The sequence below is a fragment of the Anas platyrhynchos genome, chromosome 36, assembly GCF_047663525.1.
Source record: "Anas platyrhynchos isolate ZD024472 breed Pekin duck chromosome 36, IASCAAS_PekinDuck_T2T, whole genome shotgun sequence".
NCBI classification, from domain to species: Eukaryota; Metazoa; Chordata; class Aves; order Anseriformes; family Anatidae; genus Anas; species Anas platyrhynchos.
In genome coordinates this window covers 696,400-718,065 of record NC_092624.1, presented here as the reverse complement: position 1 = coordinate 718,065, position 21,666 = coordinate 696,400, and the positions used below count along the sequence as shown (strand labels likewise).

Genomic DNA, 21,666 nt, shown 5'->3' with positions numbered 1-21,666 from the left:
CAGTTCCAGCTCCTGCAGCCGCTCCAGTTCCAGCTCCTGCAGCCACTCCAGTCCCAGCTCCTGCAGCCGCTCCAGCCCCAGCTCCTGCAACTGCTCCAGCTCCTGCAGCCGCTCCAACTCCTGTGGCTGTGTCAGAGAAACGAGCTGTAGCAGTGCAAGTTGATCCTGCAGAGGGTATTCCAACCTCTGTGGCAGACCCTGTAACAAAGTCAGAGAAACGAGCAGTAGCAGTGCAAGCTACCCCTGTAGAGAAGGTGAAAAAATGGTATAGAGATTCAGGTCGTTTAGAACGCAGAGAGTCTTCTGCCAATCCAGGTAAGGCTTCTGCCAAAACTAGGTATAGAGATGATGAAGATGACGACGACGCTGGGCCATCAAGGATTCAGGAGGAGGAAGATGAGGATGCCGAAAAATCAACAGTAACTACCCGAAGCCTAAACGAATGTGAGCTACGAGATGTGCGAAAAGATTTTGGTCGCTGTATAGGTGAGCAGCTTGTCACCTGGCTGCTCCAGTGCTGGGACTCTGGAGCCAATTGTGTGGAATTAGACGGCAGGGAAGCCAAGCGGCTGGGATCCCTTGCTCGAGACGCCGGCATTGACAAAGCAATTGCAGATGGAGCACAATCCACCAGCCTCTGGAGGCGTCTCCTCTCAGCTGTGAGGGAAAGGTATCCCTTCAAGGAAGAACTCTTATGTCTACCAGGCAAGTGGACCACTATGGAGAAGGGAATCCAGTACCTGAGGGAATTAGCCGTACGGGAAGTGATTTATGAGGATCCAGACCTCAGACAAACATCCAAAGACCCAGATGAAGTCAAGTGTACACAACCCATGTGGCGGAAGTTTGTACGGAGTGCACCATCATCGTATGCCAGCTCATTGGCAATAATGGCCTGGAAAGAGGATGAGGAACCCACAGTGGATGAAGCGGCTAAACAACTCCGGCAGTACGAAGAAAGTCTTTCCTCTTCCTTACAGGCCTGCGTCTCAGCTGTGGAGAAACTTTCTGAAGAGGTCCACCAACTTAAAGAGAATCTATCTTCCCCCCAACCTGAACCAACCAGTGTCCAACGACCAAAAGAGAACACTTGGGAGAAACTTTCTGAAAAGGTTCACCAACTTGAAGAGAGATTATTCTCCTCCGTACCTGTACAAAGCAGTGTCTCAGCTGTCAGGGGTAGGCGTTCACCCACACAAGGAAGACGATATGGTGGGTACTCACCCCGTGCCACCCTGTGGTTTTACTTACGAGACCATGGAGAGGACATGAGAAAATGGGATGGAAAATCTACTGCGACCCTAGAGGCACGGGTACGTGAGTTGCAAAAGAAAACAATCAGGAAAAAGGGATTCTCTGAAAAGTTTGCTGCTCCAACTTCCAGCAGACAGTCCTTCAAACACAGAAATGAAGAAGATTCTGACCAGGATTAGGGGGGCCCTGCCTCCAGCCAGGGGGAGGAAAGGGACAATCGAGTTTATTGGACTCTGTGGATTCGATGGCCTGGCACGTCACACGCACAGAAGTATAAGGCTTTAGTAGATACTGGTGCACAATGTACTATAATGCCATCGAGCTATAAAGGACCAGAGCCCATCTATATTTGTGGAGTGACAGGAGGATCTCAGCAGTTGACTGTATTGGAGGCTGAAGTGAGTCTGACTGGGAATGAGTGGGAAAAGCACCGCATTGTGACTGGTCCGGATGCTCCATGTATCCTTGGCATAGACTACCTTAGAAGAGGATATTGCAAGGACCCAAAAGGGTTCCGGTGGGCTTTTGGTATAGCTGCCTTAGAGACAGAGGGCATTAAACAATTATCTACCTTGCCTGGTCTCTCAGAGGACCCCTCTGTTGTGGGGTTGCTGAGGGTCGAAGAACAGCAAGTGCCAATCGCTACCACAACTGTGCACCGGCGGCAATATCGCACTAACCGAGACTCCCTGATTCCCATCCATAAGCTAATTCGTCAATTGGAGAGCCAAGGAGTGATCAGCAAGACCCATTCACCTTTCAATAGTCCCATATGGCCAGTGCGAAAGTCTAATGGCGAGTGGAGACTAACAGTGGACTATCGTGGCCTGAACGAAGTCACGCCACCACTGAGTGCTGCAGTGCCGGACATGCTGGAACTTCAGTATGACCTTGAGTCAAAGGCAGCCAAGTGGTACGCCACAATTGATATCGCTAATGCATTTTTCTCCATCCCTCTAGCAGCAGAGTGCAGGCCACAATTTGCCTTCACTTGGAGGGGAGTCCAATATACTTGGAATAGGCTGCCCCAGGGGTGGAAACACAGCCCTACCATTTGCCATGGACTGATCCAGTCTGCGCTAGAGCAGGGGGAAGCTCCTGAACACCTGCAGTACATCGATGACATTATTGTGTGGGGTGACACAGCAGAGGAAGTTTTCGAGAAAGGGAAGAAAATAGTCCAAATCCTTCTGAAAGCCGGTTTTGCCATAAAACAAAATAAAGTCAAAGGACCTGCACGAGAGATCCAGTTTTTAGGAATAAAATGGCAAGATGGACATCGTCAAATCCCAATGGATGTGATCAACAAAATAACAGCTATGTCTCCACCAACTAACAAAAAAGAAACACAGACTTTCCTAGGTGTTGTGGGGTTTTGGAGAATGCACATCCCAAATTACAGTCTAATTGTAAACCTGCTCTACCAAGTAACCCGTAAGAAGAATGAGTTTGAATGGGGCCCTGAACAGCGACAAGCCTTTGAACAAATCAAGCAGGAAATAGTCCATGCAGTAGCCCTTGGGCCAGTTCGAACAGGACCAGATGTAAAGAATGTGCTCTACACTGCAGCCGGGGAGAATGGCCTCACCTGGAGCCTCTGGCAGAAAGAACCTGGGGAAACTCGAGGTCGGCCCCTGGGGTTTTGGAGTCGGGGATACAGAGGATCTGAGGCCCGCTATACTCCAACTGAAAAGGAGATATTGGCAGCATATGAAGGAGTTCGATCTGCTTCGGAGGTGGTCAGTACTGAAGCGCAGCTCCTCCTAGCACCCCGATTGCCAGTACTAGGCTGGATGTTCAAGGGAAGGGTCCCCTCTACGCATCATGCAACTGATGCTACATGGAGCAAGTGGGTTGCACTGATTACTCAGCGGGCTCGAATAGGAAACCCCAGTCGCCCAGGAATATTGGAAGTGATCATGGACTGGCCAGAAGGCAAATACTTTGGGATATCATCAGAGGAGGAGGTGGGTCGTGCTGAAGAAGCCCCGCTGTACAACCAGTTACCAGAGAATGAAAAGAAATATGCCCTGTTCACTGATGGGTCCTGTCGTATTGTGGGGAAGCATCGGAGATGGAAGGCTGCTGTATGGAGTCCTACGCGACGAGTTGCAGAAGCTGCTGAGGGAGAAGGTGAATCGAGTCAGTTTGCAGAAGTGAAAGCCATTCAGCTGGCTTTAGACATTGCTGAACGAGAAAAATGGCCAGTTCTCTATCTCTACACCGATTCATGGATGGTAGCAAATGCCCTGTGGGGATGGTTACAGCAATGGAAGCAAAACAACTGGCAGCGTAGGGGCAAACCCATCTGGGCTGCTGCATTGTGGCAAGATATTGCTGCTCGGGTAGAGAACCTGGCTGTGAAAGTACGCCACGTAGATGCTCATGTGCCCAAGAATCGGGCTACTGAAGAACATCAAAACAACCAGCAGGTGGATCAGGCTGCTAAGATTGAAGTAGCTCAGGTGGACCTGGATTGGCAGCATAAAGGTGAATTATTTATAGCCCGATGGGCCCATGACACCTCAGGCCATCAAGGTAGAGATGCAACATACAGATGGGCTCGTGATCGAGGGGTGGACCTGACCATGGACGCTATAGCACAGGTTATTCATGACTGTGAAACATGTGCTGCAATCAAGCAAGCCAAACGGTCAAAGCCTCTTTGGTATGGAGGACGGTGGCTGAAATATAAATACGGAGAGGCCTGGCAGATTGATTACATCACACTCCCTCAAACTCGCAATGGCAAGCGCCACGTACTTACAATGGTGGAAGCAACCACCGGATGGCTGGAAACATATCCTGTGCCTCATGCCACCGCCCGGAACACCATCCTGGGCCTTGAAAAGCAAGTCCTATGGCAACATGGCACCCCAGAAAGAATAGAGTCAGACAATGGGACTCACTTCCGAAACAACCTTATAGACACTTGGGCCAAAGAACATGGTATTGAATGGGTGTATCACATCCCCTATCATGCACCAGCCTCCGGGAAAGTTGAACGATACAATGGCCTGTTAAAGACTACCTTGAAAGCAATGGGCGCTGGGACGTTCAAAAACTGGGATACGCATTTGGCAAAGGCCACCTGGTTAGTCAATACTAGGGGATCTACCAACCGAGCTGGACCTGCCCAATCAAACCTGTTACGTACTGTAGATGGGGATAAAGTTCCTGTAGTGCATGTAAAAAATATGCTGGGTAAAACAGTCTGGGCTACTCCTGCCTCAGGAAAAGGCAAACCTATTTGTGGAATTGTTTTCGCTCAGGGACCTGGATACACTTGGTGGGTGATGCAAAAGAACGGAGAGGTGCGGTGTGTACCTCAAGGAGATTTAATACTGGGTGAGAATAGCCCATGAACTGAATTCTACCATGTTAATTAGTATATTATACTGTATGTTATCACTACCATGATTATTATCGGTGACTAATTAGAATGTATGGAAAAGAGTGTAACATAAATGGTATGGAATAAGGGGTGGATAGATGTCCTGGTTTCAGTTAGAACAGAATTAATTTTCTTCCTAGTAGATGGTGGAATGCTGTGTTTTGGCTTAGGATGAGAAGAGTGCTGATAACACCCCAATGCTTTAATTGTTGCAGAGCAGTGCTTATACTAAGCCAAGGACATCTCAGCCTTTTGCTCTGTCCTGCCAACGGGCAGGCTGGGGGTGCAGTAAGAGCTGGCAGGGGACAGACCCAGGACAGGTGACCCAAACTAGCCAAAGGGGTATTCCATACCATCTGACGTCATGCTAAACAATATATAGGGGTGGCTAGCCGGGGGGAGGGGGCCGGACTGATCGGGGTTAGGCATCGGTCAGAGGGTGGTGAGCAATTGCATTGTGCATCACTTGTTTGTACATACTATTATTACGTTCATATAATCACTATTGTATCATTATTATTATTATTATTATTATTATTTCTGTTATTATTATTTTTCTGTCTTATTAAAATGTCCTTATCTCAACTCACAGACTTCACTTTCCATTTCTCTCCCCCGTCCCAGAGAGGGAGGGGGGAGGGTGAGCGAACGGCTGCGTGGTGTTTAACTGCCGGCCGGGTTAAACCACAACAACCCCCTGTCTTCGCTCTTTCTAAGCAACCTGAAATATAGCCCTACCCGGCATGGGAGAGGAATTCAAAAGAGGGCCCCAGAAAACGCAAACAAAGTCCAATTTGCCCATCCAAAAGCGCCCACAAAGGAAGGCTTTGGGTACAACTGAACTCCCCAGGGGAGCCTTCACGCAGCCCCACATGCAACTGGATCCTCTGTGTTTGCTTTTTCTGAGCAACCCGAAATATATCTCTCCCCAGAATCTGAGACTAATGACAAAGAGGGCCCCTGAAAACAACTTCAAAGCACCTTTCACCCACCCAAATGTGCCCCAAAGGAAGGCTTTGGGTACAACTGAACTCCTCTGGAGAGCCTTCACACAGCCCCACATGCAACTGGACCCTCTGACTTTGCTCTGCCTGAGCAACCCGAAACATAGCCCTACCCGGAACTTGAGACGAATGAAAAATCGAGCACCAGAAAACGCATTAAAAGACCATTTCGACCATGCATAAGTTCCCCCAAAGGAAGACATTGGGTACAACTGAACTCCCCAGGGGAGCGTTTACACAGCCCCACATGCAACTGGACCCTCTGTGTTCGCTCTTTCTGAGTAACCCAAAACATATATCCATACCTGGAATCGGAGAAGCATTCAAACTAGGGCCCCAGATAAGGCGGTCAAAGCCCCTTTCGCCCATCAAAAAGTTCCCCAAAGAAAGACTTTGGGTACAAGTGAACTTCCCAGGGGAGCCTTCACACAGCCCCACATGCAACTGGACCCTCTGTCTTCGCTTTCCTGGGCAACCCGAAACATAGCCCTACCGAGCATGGGAGAGGAATTCAAACGAGGGCCCCAGAAAATGCGTTCAAAGCCCCTTTCACCCATCCAAAATTGCCCCCTTAGAAAGGCTTTGTGTACAACTAAACTCCCCAGGGGAGCCTTCACGCAGCCCCACATGCAACTGGACCCTCTGTCTTCGCTCTTTCTGAGCAACCCGAAACATAGCCCTATCCGGCATGGGAGACGAATTAAAAAGAGGGCCCCAAAAAACGCAAACAAAATCCCTTTTGCCCATCAAAAAAGTGCCCCCTTAGAAAGGCTTTGGGTACAACCGAATTCCCCAGGGGAGCCTTCACGCAGCCCCACATGCAACTGGATCCTCTGTCTTCGTTCTTTCTGAGCAACACGAAATATATCTCTCCTCGGAATCTGAGACTAATGACAAAGAGGGCCCCAGAAAACAACTTCAAAGAACCTTTCACCCACCCAAAAGTGCCCACTTAGAAAGGCTTTGTGTACAACTAAACTCCCCAGGGGAGCCTTCACGCAGCCCCACATGCAACTGGACCCTCTGTGTTTGCTTTTTCTGAGCAACCTGAAATATATCTCTCCCCGGAATCTGAGACTAATGACAAAGAGTGCCCCAGAAAACAACTTCAAAGCATATTTCACCCACCCAAAAGTGCCCCCAAAGGAAGGCTTTGGGTACAACTGAACTCCCCAGGGGAGCCTTCACACAGCTCTACATGCAACTGGACCCTCTGACTTCGCTCTTCCTGAGCAACCCGAAATATAGCCCTACCCGGAATTTGAGACGAATGAAAAATCGGGCCCCAGAAAACGCATTAAAAGACCATTTCGACCATGCATAAGTTCCCCCAAAGGAAGACTTTGGGTACAACTGAAATCCCAAGAGGAGCCTTCAAGCAACCACACATGCCACTGGATCCTCTGTTTTCGCTCTTTCTGAGCAACCCAAAACATAGCCCTACCCGGAATCTGAGACGAATGAAAACTCGGGCCACAGAAAACACCTTCAAAAAACCTTTCACCCATCCATAAGTGCCCCCAAAGAAAGGCTTTGTGTACAACTGAACTCCCCAAGGGAGCGTTTACACAGCCCCACATGCAACTGGACCCTCTGTGTTCGCTCTGTCTGAGCAACCCGAATCATAACCCTAACCGGCATGGGAGATGAATTCAAAATATGGCCCGAGAAAAAACGTTCAAAGCCCCTTTTGCCCATCCAAAAGTGCCCCCAAAGGTGCGTTTTGGGTACAGCTAAACTCCCCAGGGGAGCCTTCGCACAGCCCCACATGCAACTGGACCCTCTGACTTCGCTCTTCCTGAGCAACCCGAAACATAGCCCTACCCGGAATTTGAGACGAATGAAAAATCGGGCCCCAGAAAACGCATTAAAAGACCATTTCGACCATGCATAAGTTCCCCCAAAGGAAGACTTTGGGTACAACTGAAATCCCAAGAGGAGCCTTCAAGCAACCACACATGCCACTGGACCCTCTGTCTTCGCTCTTTCTGAACAACCCAAAACATAGCCCTACCCGGAATCTGAGACGAATGAAAAATCGGGCCACAGAAAACACCTTCAAAAAACCTTTCACCCATCCATAAGTGCCCCCAAAGGAAGGCTTTGTGTACAACTGAACTCCCCAAGGGAGCGTTTCCGCAGCCCCACATGCAACTGGACCCTCTGTGTTCGCTCTTTTTGAGCAACCCGAATCATAACCCTAACCGGCATGGGAAAAGAATTCAAAATATGGCCCGAGAAAAAACGTTCAAAGCCCCTTTTGCCCATCCAAAAGTGCCCCCAAAGGTGCGTTTTGGGTACAGCTAAACTCCCCAGGGGAGCCTTCACACAGCCCCACATGCAACTGGACCCTCTGTCTTCGCTCTTTCTGAGCAACCAAAAACATAGCCCTACCCAGCATGGGAAACGAATTCAAAAGAGAGCCTAATAAAACGCGAAAAAAGTCCCTTATGCCCAACCAAAAGTGTCCCCCCCTTAGAAAGTCTTTGGGAAATAATGAACTCCCCAGGGGAGCCTTCTCGCAGCCCCACTAGTAAGTAGACCCTCTGTGTTTGATCTTTCTTAGCAACCCGAAACATAGTCCTATTTGGAATGTGAGACGAATGAAAAATAGGGCCCCAGAAAACGCATTCAAATCCCCTTTCGACCATCCAAAAATGGCCCCATAGGAAGGCATTGGGTACAACTGAATTCCCCAGGGGAGCCTTCACGCAGCACCACATGTAACTGGACCCACTGTGTTTGCTCTTTCTGAGCAACCCGAAACATAGCCCTACCCGGTATGGGAGAGGAATTCAAACGAGGGCCCCAGAAAATGCGTTCAAAGCCCCTTTCACCCATCCAAAATTGCCCCCTTAGAAAGGCTTTGGTTACAACTAAACTCCCCAGGGGAGCCTTCACACAGCCCCACATGCAACTGGACTCTCTGTCTTCGCTTTTTCTGAGCAACCCCAAAAATATCATTCTCCAGATTCGGAGAAGAATTCAAAATATGTACCGAGAAAATGTGTTCAAAGCCCGTTTTGCCCATAAAAAGTGCCCCCAAAGGAAGGATTTGGGTGCAGCTGAAGTCCCCAGGGGAGCCTTCACGCAGCCCCACATTCAACTGGACCCTCTGTCTTCACTCTTTCTCAGCAATCCGGATCATAACCCTACCATGAATCGGTGAAGATTTCAAAATAGGGCCCCAGAAAAAGCGTTCAAAGCCCCTTTCGCCCATCAAAAAGTGCCTCCTTAGAAAGGCTCTGGGTACAGCAGTACTCCCCAGGGGAGCTTTCACACAGCCCCACATGCAACTAGACCCTCTGACTTTGCATTTTCTGAGCAACCCCAGAAATATCCTTCCCCGGATTCGGAGTGGAATTCAAAATATGGCCGGAGAAAATGCGTTCAAACCCCTTTCGCCCATCCAAAAGTGCCTCCAAAGGAACGCTTTGGGTACAACCGAATTCCCCAGGGGAGCCTTTACGCAGCCCCTCATGAAACTGGACCCTCCGGGTTCGCTGTATCCGAGCAACCCTAAACATAGCCCTAGCTGTCATGGGAGACGACTGTAAAATTGGGACCAAGAAAACGCGTTACAAGTCCCTTTCGCCCATACAAAAGTGCCCCCAAAGGAAGGCTTTGGGTACAAGAGAACTCCCCAGGGGAGCCTTTTTGCAGTCCCACATGCAACTGGACCCTCCAGATTCGCTCTTTCCCAACAACCCTAAATACATCCCTATCCGGCATTGGAGAGAACTGTAAAATCGGGCCAAAGAAAATGCGTTAGAAGCCCCTTTCGCCCATCGAAAAGTGCCCCCAGAGGAAGGCTTTGGGTACAAGTGAACTTCTCAGGGGAGCTTTTACGCAGCCCCACATGCAGCTGGACCCTCCGGGTTCACTCTTTCACCGAAATAATAAATATAACCCTAGCCGCAATGGGAGAATACTGAAAAAGCGGGCTTCAGAAAACGCATTGCGATTCCCTTTCGCCCATCTAAAAGTTCCCCCAGAGGAAGGCTTTGGGTACAAGCGAACTCCCCAGGAGAGCCTTTATGCAGCCCCACATGCAACTAGACCCTCCGTATTCGCTCTTTCACAGCAAGCCTAAATATAACCCTAGCCGGCATCGAAGACGACTGAAAAATCGGACCAAGGAAAACGCTTTACAAACCCCTTTCGCCCATCCAAAAGTGCCCCCAGAGGAAGGCTTTGGGTACAAGTGAACTACCCAGGGGAGCCTTTTTGCAGTCCCACATGCAACTCGACCCTCCGTATTCGCTGTTTCCGAGCAACCCTAAATATAACCCTAGCCGGCATGGGAGACCACTGAAAAATCGGACCAAAGAAAACGCGTTACAAGACCCTTTCACCCATCCAAAAGTGCCCCCAAAGAAAGGCTTTGGGTACATCTGAACTCCCCAAGGGAGCCTTTACGCAGCCCCATATGCAACTGGACCCTCCGAATTCGCGCTTTCCCAAGAACCCTAAATATAGCTCTGGCTGGCATCAGAGACGACTGAAAACTCGGGCCACAAAAAACGCGTTTTGAGCCCGTTTCGCCCATCCAAAAGTGCCCCCAAAGGAAGGCTTTGGGCACATCTGAACTCCCCAAGGGAGCCTTTATGCAGCCCCACATGTACCTGGACCCTCCGTATTCTCTCTTTCACAGCAAGACTAAATATAACCCTAGCCGGCATCGGAGACTACTGAAAAATCGGACCAAAGAAAACGCGTTACAAGCGCCTTTCGCCCATCCAAAAGTGCCCCCAAAGGAAGGCTTTGGGTACAACTGAAATCCCCAGGGGAGCCTTTACGCAGCCCCAAATGCAGCTGGACCCTCAGTATTCTCTCTTTCACAGAAACACTAATAATAGCCCTGTCCCACATTGCACACGACTGAAAACTCAGGCCCCAGAAAACGGGTTTCGAGCCCCATTCGCCCATCCAAAAGTTCCCCCAAAGGAAGCCTTTGGGTACATCTGAACTCCCCATGGGAGACTTTAAGCAGCCCGACATGCATCTGGACCCTCTGTGTACGCTCTTTCCGAGCTGCCCTATACATAACCCAAGCCAGCATGGGAGACGACTGAAAAATTGGGCCCCAGAAAATGCGTTACAAGTCCCTTTCGCCCACCCAAAAGTGCCCCCAGAGGAAGGCTTTGAGTACATCTGAACTCCCCAGGGGAGCCTTTACGAAGCCCTACATGCACCTGGACCCTCTGTCTTCGCTCTTCCTGAGCAACCCGAAACATAGCCCTACCCGGCATGGGAGAGGAATTCAAAAGAGAGCCCCAGAAAATGCCTTCAAAGCCCCTTTCACCCATCCAAAATTGCCCCCTTAGAAAGGCTCTGGGTACAACTAAACTCCCCAGGGGAGCCTTCACACAGCCCCACATGCAACTGGACCCTCTGACTTCGCATTTTCTGAGCAACCCCAAAAATATCCTTCCCCGGATTCGGAGAGGAATTCAAAATATGTCCGGAGAAAATGCGTTCAAAGCCCCTTTTTGCCCATCCAAAATTGCCCCCTGAGGAAGGCTTTGGGTACAGCCGAATTCCCCAGGGGAGCCTTCACGCAAGCCCACATGCCAATGGACCCTCTGTCTTCGCTCTTTCTGAACAACCTGAAACATAGCCCTACCCGGCATGGGAGAGGAATTCAAAAGAGGGCCCCAGAAAACGCCTTCAAATTTTATTTCGCCCATCAAAAATTGCCCCCTTAGAAAGGCTTTCAGTACAACTGAACTCCCCAGGGGAGCCTTCACGCAGCCCCACATGCAACTGGACCCTCTCTCTTTGCTCTTTCTGAGCAACCCCAAAAATATCATTCCCCAGATTCGGAGAAGAATTCAAAATATGTCCCGAGAAAATGCGTTCAAATCCCGTTTTGCCCATAAAAAGTGCCCCCAAAGGAAGGCTTTGGGTGCAGCTGAAGTCCCCAGGGGAGCCTTCACACAGCCCCACATGCAACTGGACCCTCTGTCTTCACTCTTTCTCAGCAATCCGAAACATAGTCCTACTTGGAATCTGAGACGAATGAAAAATAGGGCCCCAGAAAACGCATTCAAATTCCATTTCGACCATCCAAAAATGGCCCCAAAGTAAGGCTTTGGGAACAATTGAATTCCGCAGGGGAGCCTTCAAGCAGCACCACATGCAACTGGACCCTCTGTCTTTGCTCTTTCTGAGCAATACGAAACATAGCCCTACCCGGCATGGGAGAGGAATTCAAAAGAGGGCCCCAGAAAACGCCTTCAAATTTTATTTCGCCCATCAAAAAGTGCCCCCTTAGAAAAGATTTGAGTACAACTAAACTCCCCAGGGGAGCCTTCACACAGCCCCACATGCAACTGGACCCTCTGTCTTCGCTCTTCCGGAGGAACCTTAAATATAGCCCTACCCGGCATGGGAGAGGAATTCAAAAGAGAGCCCCAGAAAATGCAAACCAAGTCCCTTTTGCCCATCCAAAATTGCCCGCAAAGGAAGGCTTTGGGTACAACTGAACTCCTCAGGGGAGCCTTCACACAGCCCCACATGCAACTGGACCCTCTGTGTTCGCTCTTTCTGAGTAACCCCAAACATATATCCATACCTGGAATCGGAGAAACATTCAAAGTAGGGCCCCAGATAAGGCGGTCAAAGCCCCTTTCGCACATCAAAAAGTTCCCCAAAGAAAGACTTTGGGTACAAGTGAACTCCCCAGGGGAGCCTTCACAAAGCCCCACATGCAACGGGACCCTCTGACTTCCCTTTTCTGTGCAACCCGAAACATAGCCCTACCCGGAATTTGAGACGAATGAAAAATAGGGCTCCAGAAAAGGCGTTCAAAGCCCCTTTCGCCCATCCAAAAGTGCCCCCAAAGGAAGGCTTTGGGTACAATTAAACTCCACAAGGGGAGCCTTCACGCAGCCGCACATGCAACTGGACACTCTGTGTTCCCTCTTTCTGAGCAACCCGAATCATAACCCTATCCGGCATGGGAGAGGAATTCAGAATATGGCCCGAGAAAAGGCGTTCAAAGCCCCTTTCGCCCATCCAAAAGTGCCCCCAAAGGTACTTTTTGGGTACAACTAAACTCCCCAGGGGAGCCTTCACGCAGCCCCACATGCAACTGGACCCTCTGTTTTCGCTTTCCTGGGCAACCCGAAACATAGCCCTACCCGGCATGGGACAGGAATTCAAACGAGGGCCCCAGAAAATGCCTTCAAAGCCCCTTTCACCCATCCAAAATTGCCCCCTTAGAAAGGCTTGGGTACAACTAAACTCCCCAGGGGAGCCTTCACACAGCCCCACATGCAACTGGACCCTCTGACTTCGCTCTACCTGAGCAACCCCAAAAATACCATTCCCCAGATTCGGAGAAGAATTCAAAATATGTCCCGAGAAACTGTGTTCAAAGCCCGTTTTGCCCATAAAAAGTGCCCCCAAAGGAAGGCTTTGGGTGCAGCTGAAGTCCCCAGGGGAGCCTTCACGCAGCCGCACATGCAACTGGACTCTCTGTCTTCACTCTTTCTCAGCAATCCGAATCAAAACAATACCTGGAATCGGAGAGTCATTCAAAATAGAGCCCCAGAAAATGTGTTCAAAGCCCCTTTCGCCCATTCAAAAGTGCCTCCCAAGGAAGGCTTTGGGTACAACTGAACTCCCCAGGGGAGCCTTCACGCAGCCCCACATGCAACTGGACCCTCTGTCTTCGCTCCTTCTGAGCAACCCCAAAAATATCCTTCCTCGGATTCGGAAAGTATTCAAAATATGTCCCGAAAAAATACTTTCAAGGCCCCTTTCGCCCTTCAAAAGTGCCCCCAAAGGAAGTCTTTGAGTACAACTAAACTCCCCAGGGGAGCCTTCACACAGCCCTACATGCAAATGGACCCCCTGTCTTCACTGTTTCTGAGCAACCCGAAACATAGCCCTATCCGGCATGGGAGACGAATTAAAAAGAGGGCCCCAGAAGACGCAAAGAAAATCCCTTTCGCCCATCCAAAAGTGCCCCCCCGAGGAAGGCTTTGGGTAAAACTGAACTCCCCAGGGGAGCCTTCACACAGCCCCACATGCAACTGGACCCTCTGACTTCGCTCTTCCTGAGCAACCCGAAACATAGCCCTACCCGGAATTTGAGACGAATGAAAAATCGGGCCCCATAAAACGCATTAAAAGACCATTTCGACCATGCATAAGTTCCCCCAAAGGAAGACTTCGAGTACAACTGAAATTTCAAGAGGAGCCTTCAAGCAACCACACATGCCACTGGACCCTCTGTCTTCGCTCTTTCTGAGCAACCCAAAACATAGCCCTACCTGGAATCTGAGACGAATGACAAAGAGGGCCCCAGAAAATACCTTCAAAACACTTTTCACCCATCCATAAGTGCACCCAAAGGAAGGCTTTGGGTACAACTGAACTTCCCAGGGGAGCGTTTTCGCAGCCCCACATGCAGCTGGACAGTCTGTCTTCGCTCTTCCTGAGCAACCCGAAACATAGCCCTACCCGGCATGGGAGAGGAATTCAAAAGAGGTCCCCAGAAAACGCATTCAAATGTTATTTCGCCCATCAAAAATTGCCCCCTTAGAAAGGCTTTGGGTAAAACTAAACTCCCCAGGGGAGCCTTCACACAGCCCCACATGCAACTGGACCATCTGTCTTCGCACTTTCTGAGCAACCCCAAAAATATCATTCCCCAGATTCGGAGAAGAATTCAAAATATGTACCGAGAAAAAGCGTTCAAAGCCCGTTTTGCCCATAAAAAGTGCCCCCAAAGGAAGGCTTTGGGTGAAGCTGAAGTCCCCAGGGGAGCCTTCACGCAGCCCCACATGCAACTGGACCCTCTGTGTTCGCTCTTTCTGAGCAACCCGAATCATAACCCTAACCGGCATGGGAAAAGAATTCAAAATATGGCCCAAGAAAAAACGTTCAAAGCCCCTTTTGCCCATCCAAAAGTGCCCCCAAAGGTGCGTTTTGGGTACAGCAGTACTCCCCAGGGGAGCCTTCACACAGCCCCACATGCAACTGGACCCTCTGTCTTCGCTCTTTCTGAGCAACCTGAAACATAGCCCTACCCAGCATGGGAGAGGAATTCAAAAGAGAGCCTAATAAAACGTGAACAAAGTCCCTTATGCCCAACCAAAAGTGTCCCCCCCTTAGAAAGTCTTTGGGAAATAATGTACTCCCCAGGGGAGCCTTCACGCAGCCCCACATGCAACTGGACCCTCTGTGTTTGCTGTTTCTGAGCAACCCGAAACATAGCCCTACCCGGAATCTGAGACGAATTAAAAACAGGGCCTCAGAAAACACATTCCAATCCCCTTTTGCCCATCCAAAAGTGCCCCCAAAGGAAGGCTTTGGGTACAACTGAACTCCGCAGGGGAGCCTTCACGCAGCCCCACATGCAACTGGACCCTCTGTCTTCGCTCTTTCTGAGGAACCCTAAACATAGCCCTCCCTGGAATCAGAAAGGTATTCAAAATATGGCTCCAGACGGATACGTTTGCTTTTATAGTGCAATGGCTTCAGAAGCAAAAGGGGAAAAAACACTTTCTCTGGGAGCTGGAGAAGGTGTCATTATCACAGGAGAGATTTCTAAATGGCATATCTTTGAGAGTGTTCTTGTAGTCCGGAGGTTTTGGTTTGTTTGTTTGCCTTTGGAAGGTTTTACTGTTAATCTTCACGTCCTTCAGCAGAAGTGAGAAATGTGATTTTATTTTGTGCAGTGTCGCGGACCCTCCGAAATCTACTGGGAAGGATGAATACCTCGCACAGTACCAATGTGATGACGGTGGAGACAAGGAGAAACCAAGAAGATCAAAAGAACGTGACCTCATTTCTAATGAAAACGTTTTGTACGGCAAAGAGTCTTCTGAGCCTGGTGAGAAATTGCGGCAAACTTCCTCTCTCAAGTCTGACACTGAATGTAGCTCTAAAAACCTTTCCTCCTCAGCTATTGCAGAGAGATGCCAAGGTAGAAAGGACAAGACTAAAAACACTGAGAAAGAGCATTACCAAAGCAAGAGGGAACATGCTCCTAGTGAAGAGAAGGAGAGTCAAAAAGCAGGTCCTTCCAGCAAGAGGAGGTGTTCTCAGAGCGTGGAAGTTGTTGAGCAAAAGCGTCACAAGCAGGAGCACTGGGAGGGAAGCAGGTGCAGATCTTTCCCTGGTGAAAGAAACAGCCCTGAGAATGGCAGAAGAGCAGTCAAATATTCAAAGTACAGATCTGGCAGCGTTGGAAGATCAGAACAAGGTAGCAATAGATATTACCAATCCAAAGTGGAAAGAAGTTGGAGCAGAGAAAGATACTATCGAGATGAAGCACGGAGATGGGAAAGATGTAGCTATTACAATGATTACTATTCACCTCATGCGACAGGAGACAGTAGAGAGAGAAAGTTCTCTCACGGCGATGCAGCCTTTGACAAATGGACTGCAACTTACTACGGCAGGTCACATAAGCATTATCATTACAAAAGTGGATGGCCTCACGGTTCCCTCTTGAGAGATGAAGATGGACGTCGCTTTAGCACACCCCGAGCAGACTTGCATCGTTGCTCGGTATCTCAGCAGCATTCTGGAAGACATTCTCGTGAAAGACATGCGCTTCCACCTGTGTCAGCTCATTTGGAGAACTGTCGCCAGAAAAATGAAACAGAAAAAGAAAATACACCCGTGCAGAAGGTAGTGAAAGTGAAATAGAAAGGAAAGGCAGAAAGATAGAAAAGGAGCTTTTAGGTGGTGAAAAAAATATCACAAGTTCTAGAAGAAAAAGAAGTCTAAGGATAAACATGGAGAGAAGGATTCCAAGTAAGCAAGGATTCCAGCATACTCCGCATTTTTTATCCTAATTCTTTTCTGGGTGCTTCTCATGTATTCCTTCTTTTTTTTTTTTTTTTCTCCTTTTTTTTTTTTTTTTTTTTCTGGTAGTTTCTAAGTTACTTAGATAGCATCAGCTGGCTGGGGATCATGTTGTTAGGTTGATCAGTGAAGATAGGAAAGCTATTGCTGAATTGTGTCAGAGCACTAGCTTTGGACCACATAGTTGGAAACACATCCGTACACCATTCTGGATTAGGTTAAAAGTTTTTTTCTGCTTGCACGTATTCCAGAGCTAGCCATTGTTAATGATCTGTGTACAAACCAGGACCTATGGTCCTCCAATCTGAGGGCTTAAGTTTGCTACATCTGAAGTAAGTTGCGTGTGCACAAAGCACCACAAAATAGCTGACATGCTGCAAATCATCACCTGTGGTAAAATAAATAAAGTTTCATATAGGCAACAAGTGCCACATCTTTTTTTCTCTTTTAAACTTGCATGTTTCTTTCAGACTTCACGATTTGTGTTTCTGTGTGCTCCACTTTGACAATGCCAATCCCAAGCGTAAAACAAGAAGAAAAAGGAGAAGAAAAAGAAGAAAAAAGAGAAACAGCAGGAAAGTGAAAGGCTCCTTGGAACACTTAGATCCTCGTTTCCAGAAGATAACGCGGGAGAAGAAGGAAGAATCCCATCCTCCAGATGGCTCTTCATGTGAGCAATGCAGAAGTGAGAGCAGTAAACAACCTTACAAGGAAGGAAAGCCTTCCAGTGCAGGCGAAAGCAAGAAATACACCTCCGTCTCATCCAACGAGTATATTAAAGGTAAGCGGCCGCAGTGTGTTTGAGGAATTCCTTTTCTATTAATGTAGAGATTATTTCAAACAGTCTTGAAGTGCTTGGTGACTTAACAGTCTGCTGGATATTAAAAAAAAGTTGATGGACTCATTTCAATAGAAAACGTTTTGTACGGCAAAGAGTCTTCTGAGCCTGGTGAGAAATTGCGGCAAACTTCCTCTCTCAAGTCTGACACTGAATGTAGCTCTAAAAACCTTTCCTCCTCAGCTATTGCAGAGAGATGCCAAGGTACAAAGGACGAGACGAAAAACACTGAGAAAGAGCATTACCAAAGCAAGAGGGAACATGCTCCTAGTGAAGAGAAGGAGAGTCAAAAAGCAGGTCCTTCCAGCAAGAGAAGGATCAACTTGAATACAAAGAATACAAACTTGAGCTCCTGATTGGCTTCATGCTGAATTCTGTGCTGTTCTTGTCCTAATCTTGGTCTCTCCATAGATACTATGGTTTAAATCCAAATAGAATCATGCGATGAGGAAGATCTCACTGCAACAAATTCAACAGCTAAAATCAAAGTTTACAATTTCCGTGATTTTCTTCCTGAGCAGAAGTGTGCAGTACTCCTTTTCTATTAATGTAGAGATTATTTCAAGCAGTCTTGAAGTGCTTGACGACTTACCAGTCTGCAGATTTATTATCAAACCAAAAAAAAACCCAACTTGGTAGACTATTTTTTTCCCACTTTTGAATGACTACTAGGAAGAAGGTTGTTCCGGCATCAAGAAAGTCACATGGAATGTAATAAAATTTACTGAACCAGTAAATAAAAACTATATTTTTCTATTAGTTCCATTGTTTCAACTCTTCTGACGCTTATGGATGGCATAGATAACAGAGGGGAGATCGTGGTAATCGGAGCTACCAACAGACTGGATTCTATAGATCCTGCTTTACGAAGACCAGGACGCTTTGGCAGAGAGTTCCTCTTCAACTTGCCAAATAAAGAGGTGAGAACTTAAATTGAATGTTAGTGCTACCATGGCAAAGTCCAACTTTATAGGAAAAAAAAATAATTGACAACTTGAACAAAAGAGTGATATGTGGAGACACTGCGTTGTTCCATGGAGGGCAAATCTGGTACTGGATATATATGGTCAGGATGATACCACCAAGTAGTTAGTTCTATAATCAAACCTTTCATTCCCAAAGTTGTACCTGTTTGCTTAATTATTTAGTCCACTTGGGTGTTTTCATCATGAAGTTGTGTTTTTGGTCTCAATCCTTCACTTCTGAATGAATAGGGGACGTGTTTGCATTTGATTGTGCCCCGGATCAGTGGTAGTAGTTTGAGTCATAATTATTTTCTTCTTTATAGTAATTGTAGCAATTTGAAGCATTATGCCAGAAGTGCTTTCTATGAATTTACTGCCTGAAAAGCAAATGTGATGAAGTAATGAGACTGTCACAATGAAAGCTTGCTAAGTTTTAGAGAAGTTTTTTGGACAACAAAGAAATGTTTCTGGATAAATTTTTCATTACAGTATTTTCCTCTGGGTCATTAGGTCTCGTAGTTTGGAAACTTGTTATTGAAGCTATAAATGCCTTTTCTTTCATTGTAGGTTCCTAGAAAAAGTTCAGTATAACAAATAAGAAATATTCAATTTCCTGGTTGAAAATGCAGAGTGTATATTAAATAACTGTAAAATACTTGAAAGTTGAGCAAATAAGAAAAGCGTATTAATAGATGAGGGGTTTTGAGGAAGGACTGGGTTTTTTTTGTTTGTTTATTTGTTTGCTTGCTTTTTGGTTCGTTTGTTTCCTGGTATTTTTAAGGAAAACTTGGGACAAGCTAAAACGCAATGATTTTGCTTCCAGGCTAGAAAAGAAATTTTCAAGATTCATACTCGTGACTGGACCCCTAAGCCACCGGACATGTTGCTTGATGAACTAGCTGAGAAATGCATTGGTAAGACTGAAACCAAAATGGATTCTTGCTTGTGAGCAAGTTGTAAAGAACCTTAGCTTGTACCAGGCAGTACCCAAGCTCTTGTGCCTTGCTGCACAACTAGTCAACGAGGCAGCTGGCACGCCTTCATAGCAATCAGAGTTAGATGCTTTCATCTATTTACTCTTTGTTGTCGTTCTTTTTGTTGTCTGAGAACGTTAAATGGTTCTGGGGCATCTTCCTCAAGAGTATAGTTTTTGATGAGGAGTCTGCTTCAGCTGCATAAGCGCAGGATATCAGACAGTGCGCAACATGAAACTTCCCTGCAGAGCAGTAGCACTTTGAATTCCCTGTTAACCTGTTTGGTTTTGGCATTACAAATTCTTTAAATGTTGCATGTTGTAAACCTGGGCCTTGACTGATGTAATGTTTGATTTTTGTTTGTTAGGATACTGTGGTGCAGATATCAAATCTTTATGTACTGAAGCTGCGCTGTGCTCTCTACGCCGATGCTATCCTCAGATTTATGCAAGTAGGGAGAAGTTGCTACTAGACGTTAATTCTATTAAAATAAAAGCAAAGGACTTTTTCATGGCTCTGAAGAAGGTTGTTCCGGCATCAAACAGGATCGTGGCTTCACCCGGACAAGCACTATCACCCATTTTCAAGCCACTTTTTAAAAGATCAGGAGCGAATATTTTACAAGTTGTGCAGAAGATCTTCCCGCATGCACAGCTCGCACTAAAGGAGGACCGACAGCAAGGTATAACCACAGCATCCACTTCTTTATAATTCTGCTAAAGCAAAAACTTGTGATTTGTGCAATCAACTTAAACCTTTCAGACATAATGATGGTAGAATTTTATTATTTGCATGTGCATGTCTTTCTTTTGGGCATGTCTGGAAGATAACGCATAGGTTTTATTCTGGATTCGAAACTGAAATGCCAAATGGAAGCCCTGAATGACTCAATACACAGTAAAGGACGATGCGTTCTCTACTGAAGCATCCTGCTTCTGACGGCAGCTAAGATAATTAGCATTTGTAGAGGTTGACTTGAGGTTTGAAGTATAAGGCACCTATTTTTCTTTAAAAAATCAAAACTCAGATATTTGGAGGGGAAGCATTTCTAGGTCAATGTTTCTAATTCCTTTCTGAAGAATGTCGGGACCAGGATACAAGTATAACTGGTCTAAGCTAAATATTGTTTTAGCTATCATCATTTTTAACCAGTCTCCTAATTTAAATGTTTGTAGATCGTACTATACATGTGCATGTGAGATCAATTAGCATTGATATTTACTAGATGAATGGAATTCTGTGGCCATCACACCCTTAATCCCCGTGCTTTCATTGTGGGAACCTCCTCCAGAAAGAAATGGTCTTTTTTTTTTTTTTTTTTTTTTTAGCTATTTAGCAACTGCAGAAATTGTTCGTAATCTCCTTTATTCTAAGGGGGAGAAAAAAATCACCAAGAGTAGCGTACCTTATACGTACACATCAGTGGGACTTAGTACAGCTTTGTAGGGCCTTGTGCCATCTCCCTAGATCTGTGGTGGGATGAACTCTAGGAAATAGCTTTCAGTGTGTGCTCTCAAATGAAGAAAGGGTTTTGGCACTGATTTAGAAGCTGTATTCATGTAAGAGAACGAGACAAAGGCTATTCAGGAAAGTTAACAAACCTCTTTTGTCTTTCAGACCATTTAAATCCTATTTTACAAGATGATATGTTTGACAGTGATGACAATGCATCCTTGGTTTCTGGAGATGAATTAAAAGATGGAATGCCTGACAGACCAGAGAAAAAACGCCTCTGTTTCAGCAGGTAAAGAAAGATAGATCCGTGTTATGTTTAAATTCTCAGGACTGCTGAGTCTTTGTAAACAATTCCAGCTGTTAAAAGTGCGAGGGGTGGTAGAAGTAGGGGTAACATCAAGTTTGTGTGTTGAAGGGGTGCTTGGTATTCACAAGAAGAAAGGGTGAAGGGACTAAAGTTGTAATGAAGTTGCTCTGAATGACCAAATTGAAAAGCCCAGGCTTCTCTTCCTAAGCCAAAATGATCCGTAGACTACCAGAACACGTTGACTTAATCCATGGCATTCTTTGAAAGACTCAAGACCACATAAATGTCCTGTCTGTCCTTTTAGCTAAAAATACCCCAACTTTATGGGTTTGTGTTGCCACCTTTTGCCCTTCTGTTTTCCAGGAGTGTTAAACCAGTAGTGAATTATGTAGCAGAAAGAAAACTGAGAAATGGCTTGTTAAAACACCTTGAGAAAAAATTTGAGTGGTGTCTTTATTTGTTAAGCCACCAAGTTGTGTTAGTCTTGTGGTATTTTAGTATGGAAGTCATGCAAGCCCACAGTTGGAAAGTTAGATCATGTTGTCACAGCTGGATCGGTTATTTTTCTCAGTTTCTATTGCTGTGCTGTCCAGAAGATTTTCCGTCCTCTAGAGCAAGGCTAAGTCTCTAGCATCTTTGATTTAAGCC

At 46.8% G+C, this 21,666-nt stretch overlaps 1 protein-coding gene across 1 annotated transcript; it reads left to right on the top strand.

Annotated features, from left to right (window-relative positions):
* The first annotated feature begins 18,086 nt into the window (after window positions 1-18,086).
* LOC113840672 (ATPase family AAA domain-containing protein 2-like) lies at window positions 18,087-21,398 on the top strand. The gene is made up of 4 exons (XM_072032085.1): window positions 18,087-18,237; window positions 19,106-19,196; window positions 19,624-19,938; window positions 21,382-21,398. Exons 1-4 carry the CDS (start codon window positions 18,106-18,108, stop codon window positions 21,396-21,398), a joined length of 555 nt encoding a protein of 184 aa, XP_071888186.1. The 5' UTR covers window positions 18,087-18,105.
* Window positions 21,399-21,666: the final 268 nt, after the last annotated feature.

What these genes read in the sequence shown, in the direction of transcription:
- LOC113840672 (XM_072032085.1), top strand. Translation starts at nt 18,106, where the DNA reads ATGGATGGCATAGATAACAGAGGGGAGATCGTGGTAATCGGAGCTACC. An exon ending in TCAACTTGCCAAATAAAGAG is followed by an intron (nt 18,238 to 19,105) that starts GTGAGAACTTAA and finishes TTTTGCTTCCAG; the next exon opens with GCTAGAAAAGAAATTTTCAA. An exon ending in ACTAGCTGAGAAATGCATTG is followed by an intron (nt 19,197 to 19,623) that starts GTAAGACTGAAA and finishes TTTGTTTGTTAG; the next exon opens with GATACTGTGGTGCAGATATC.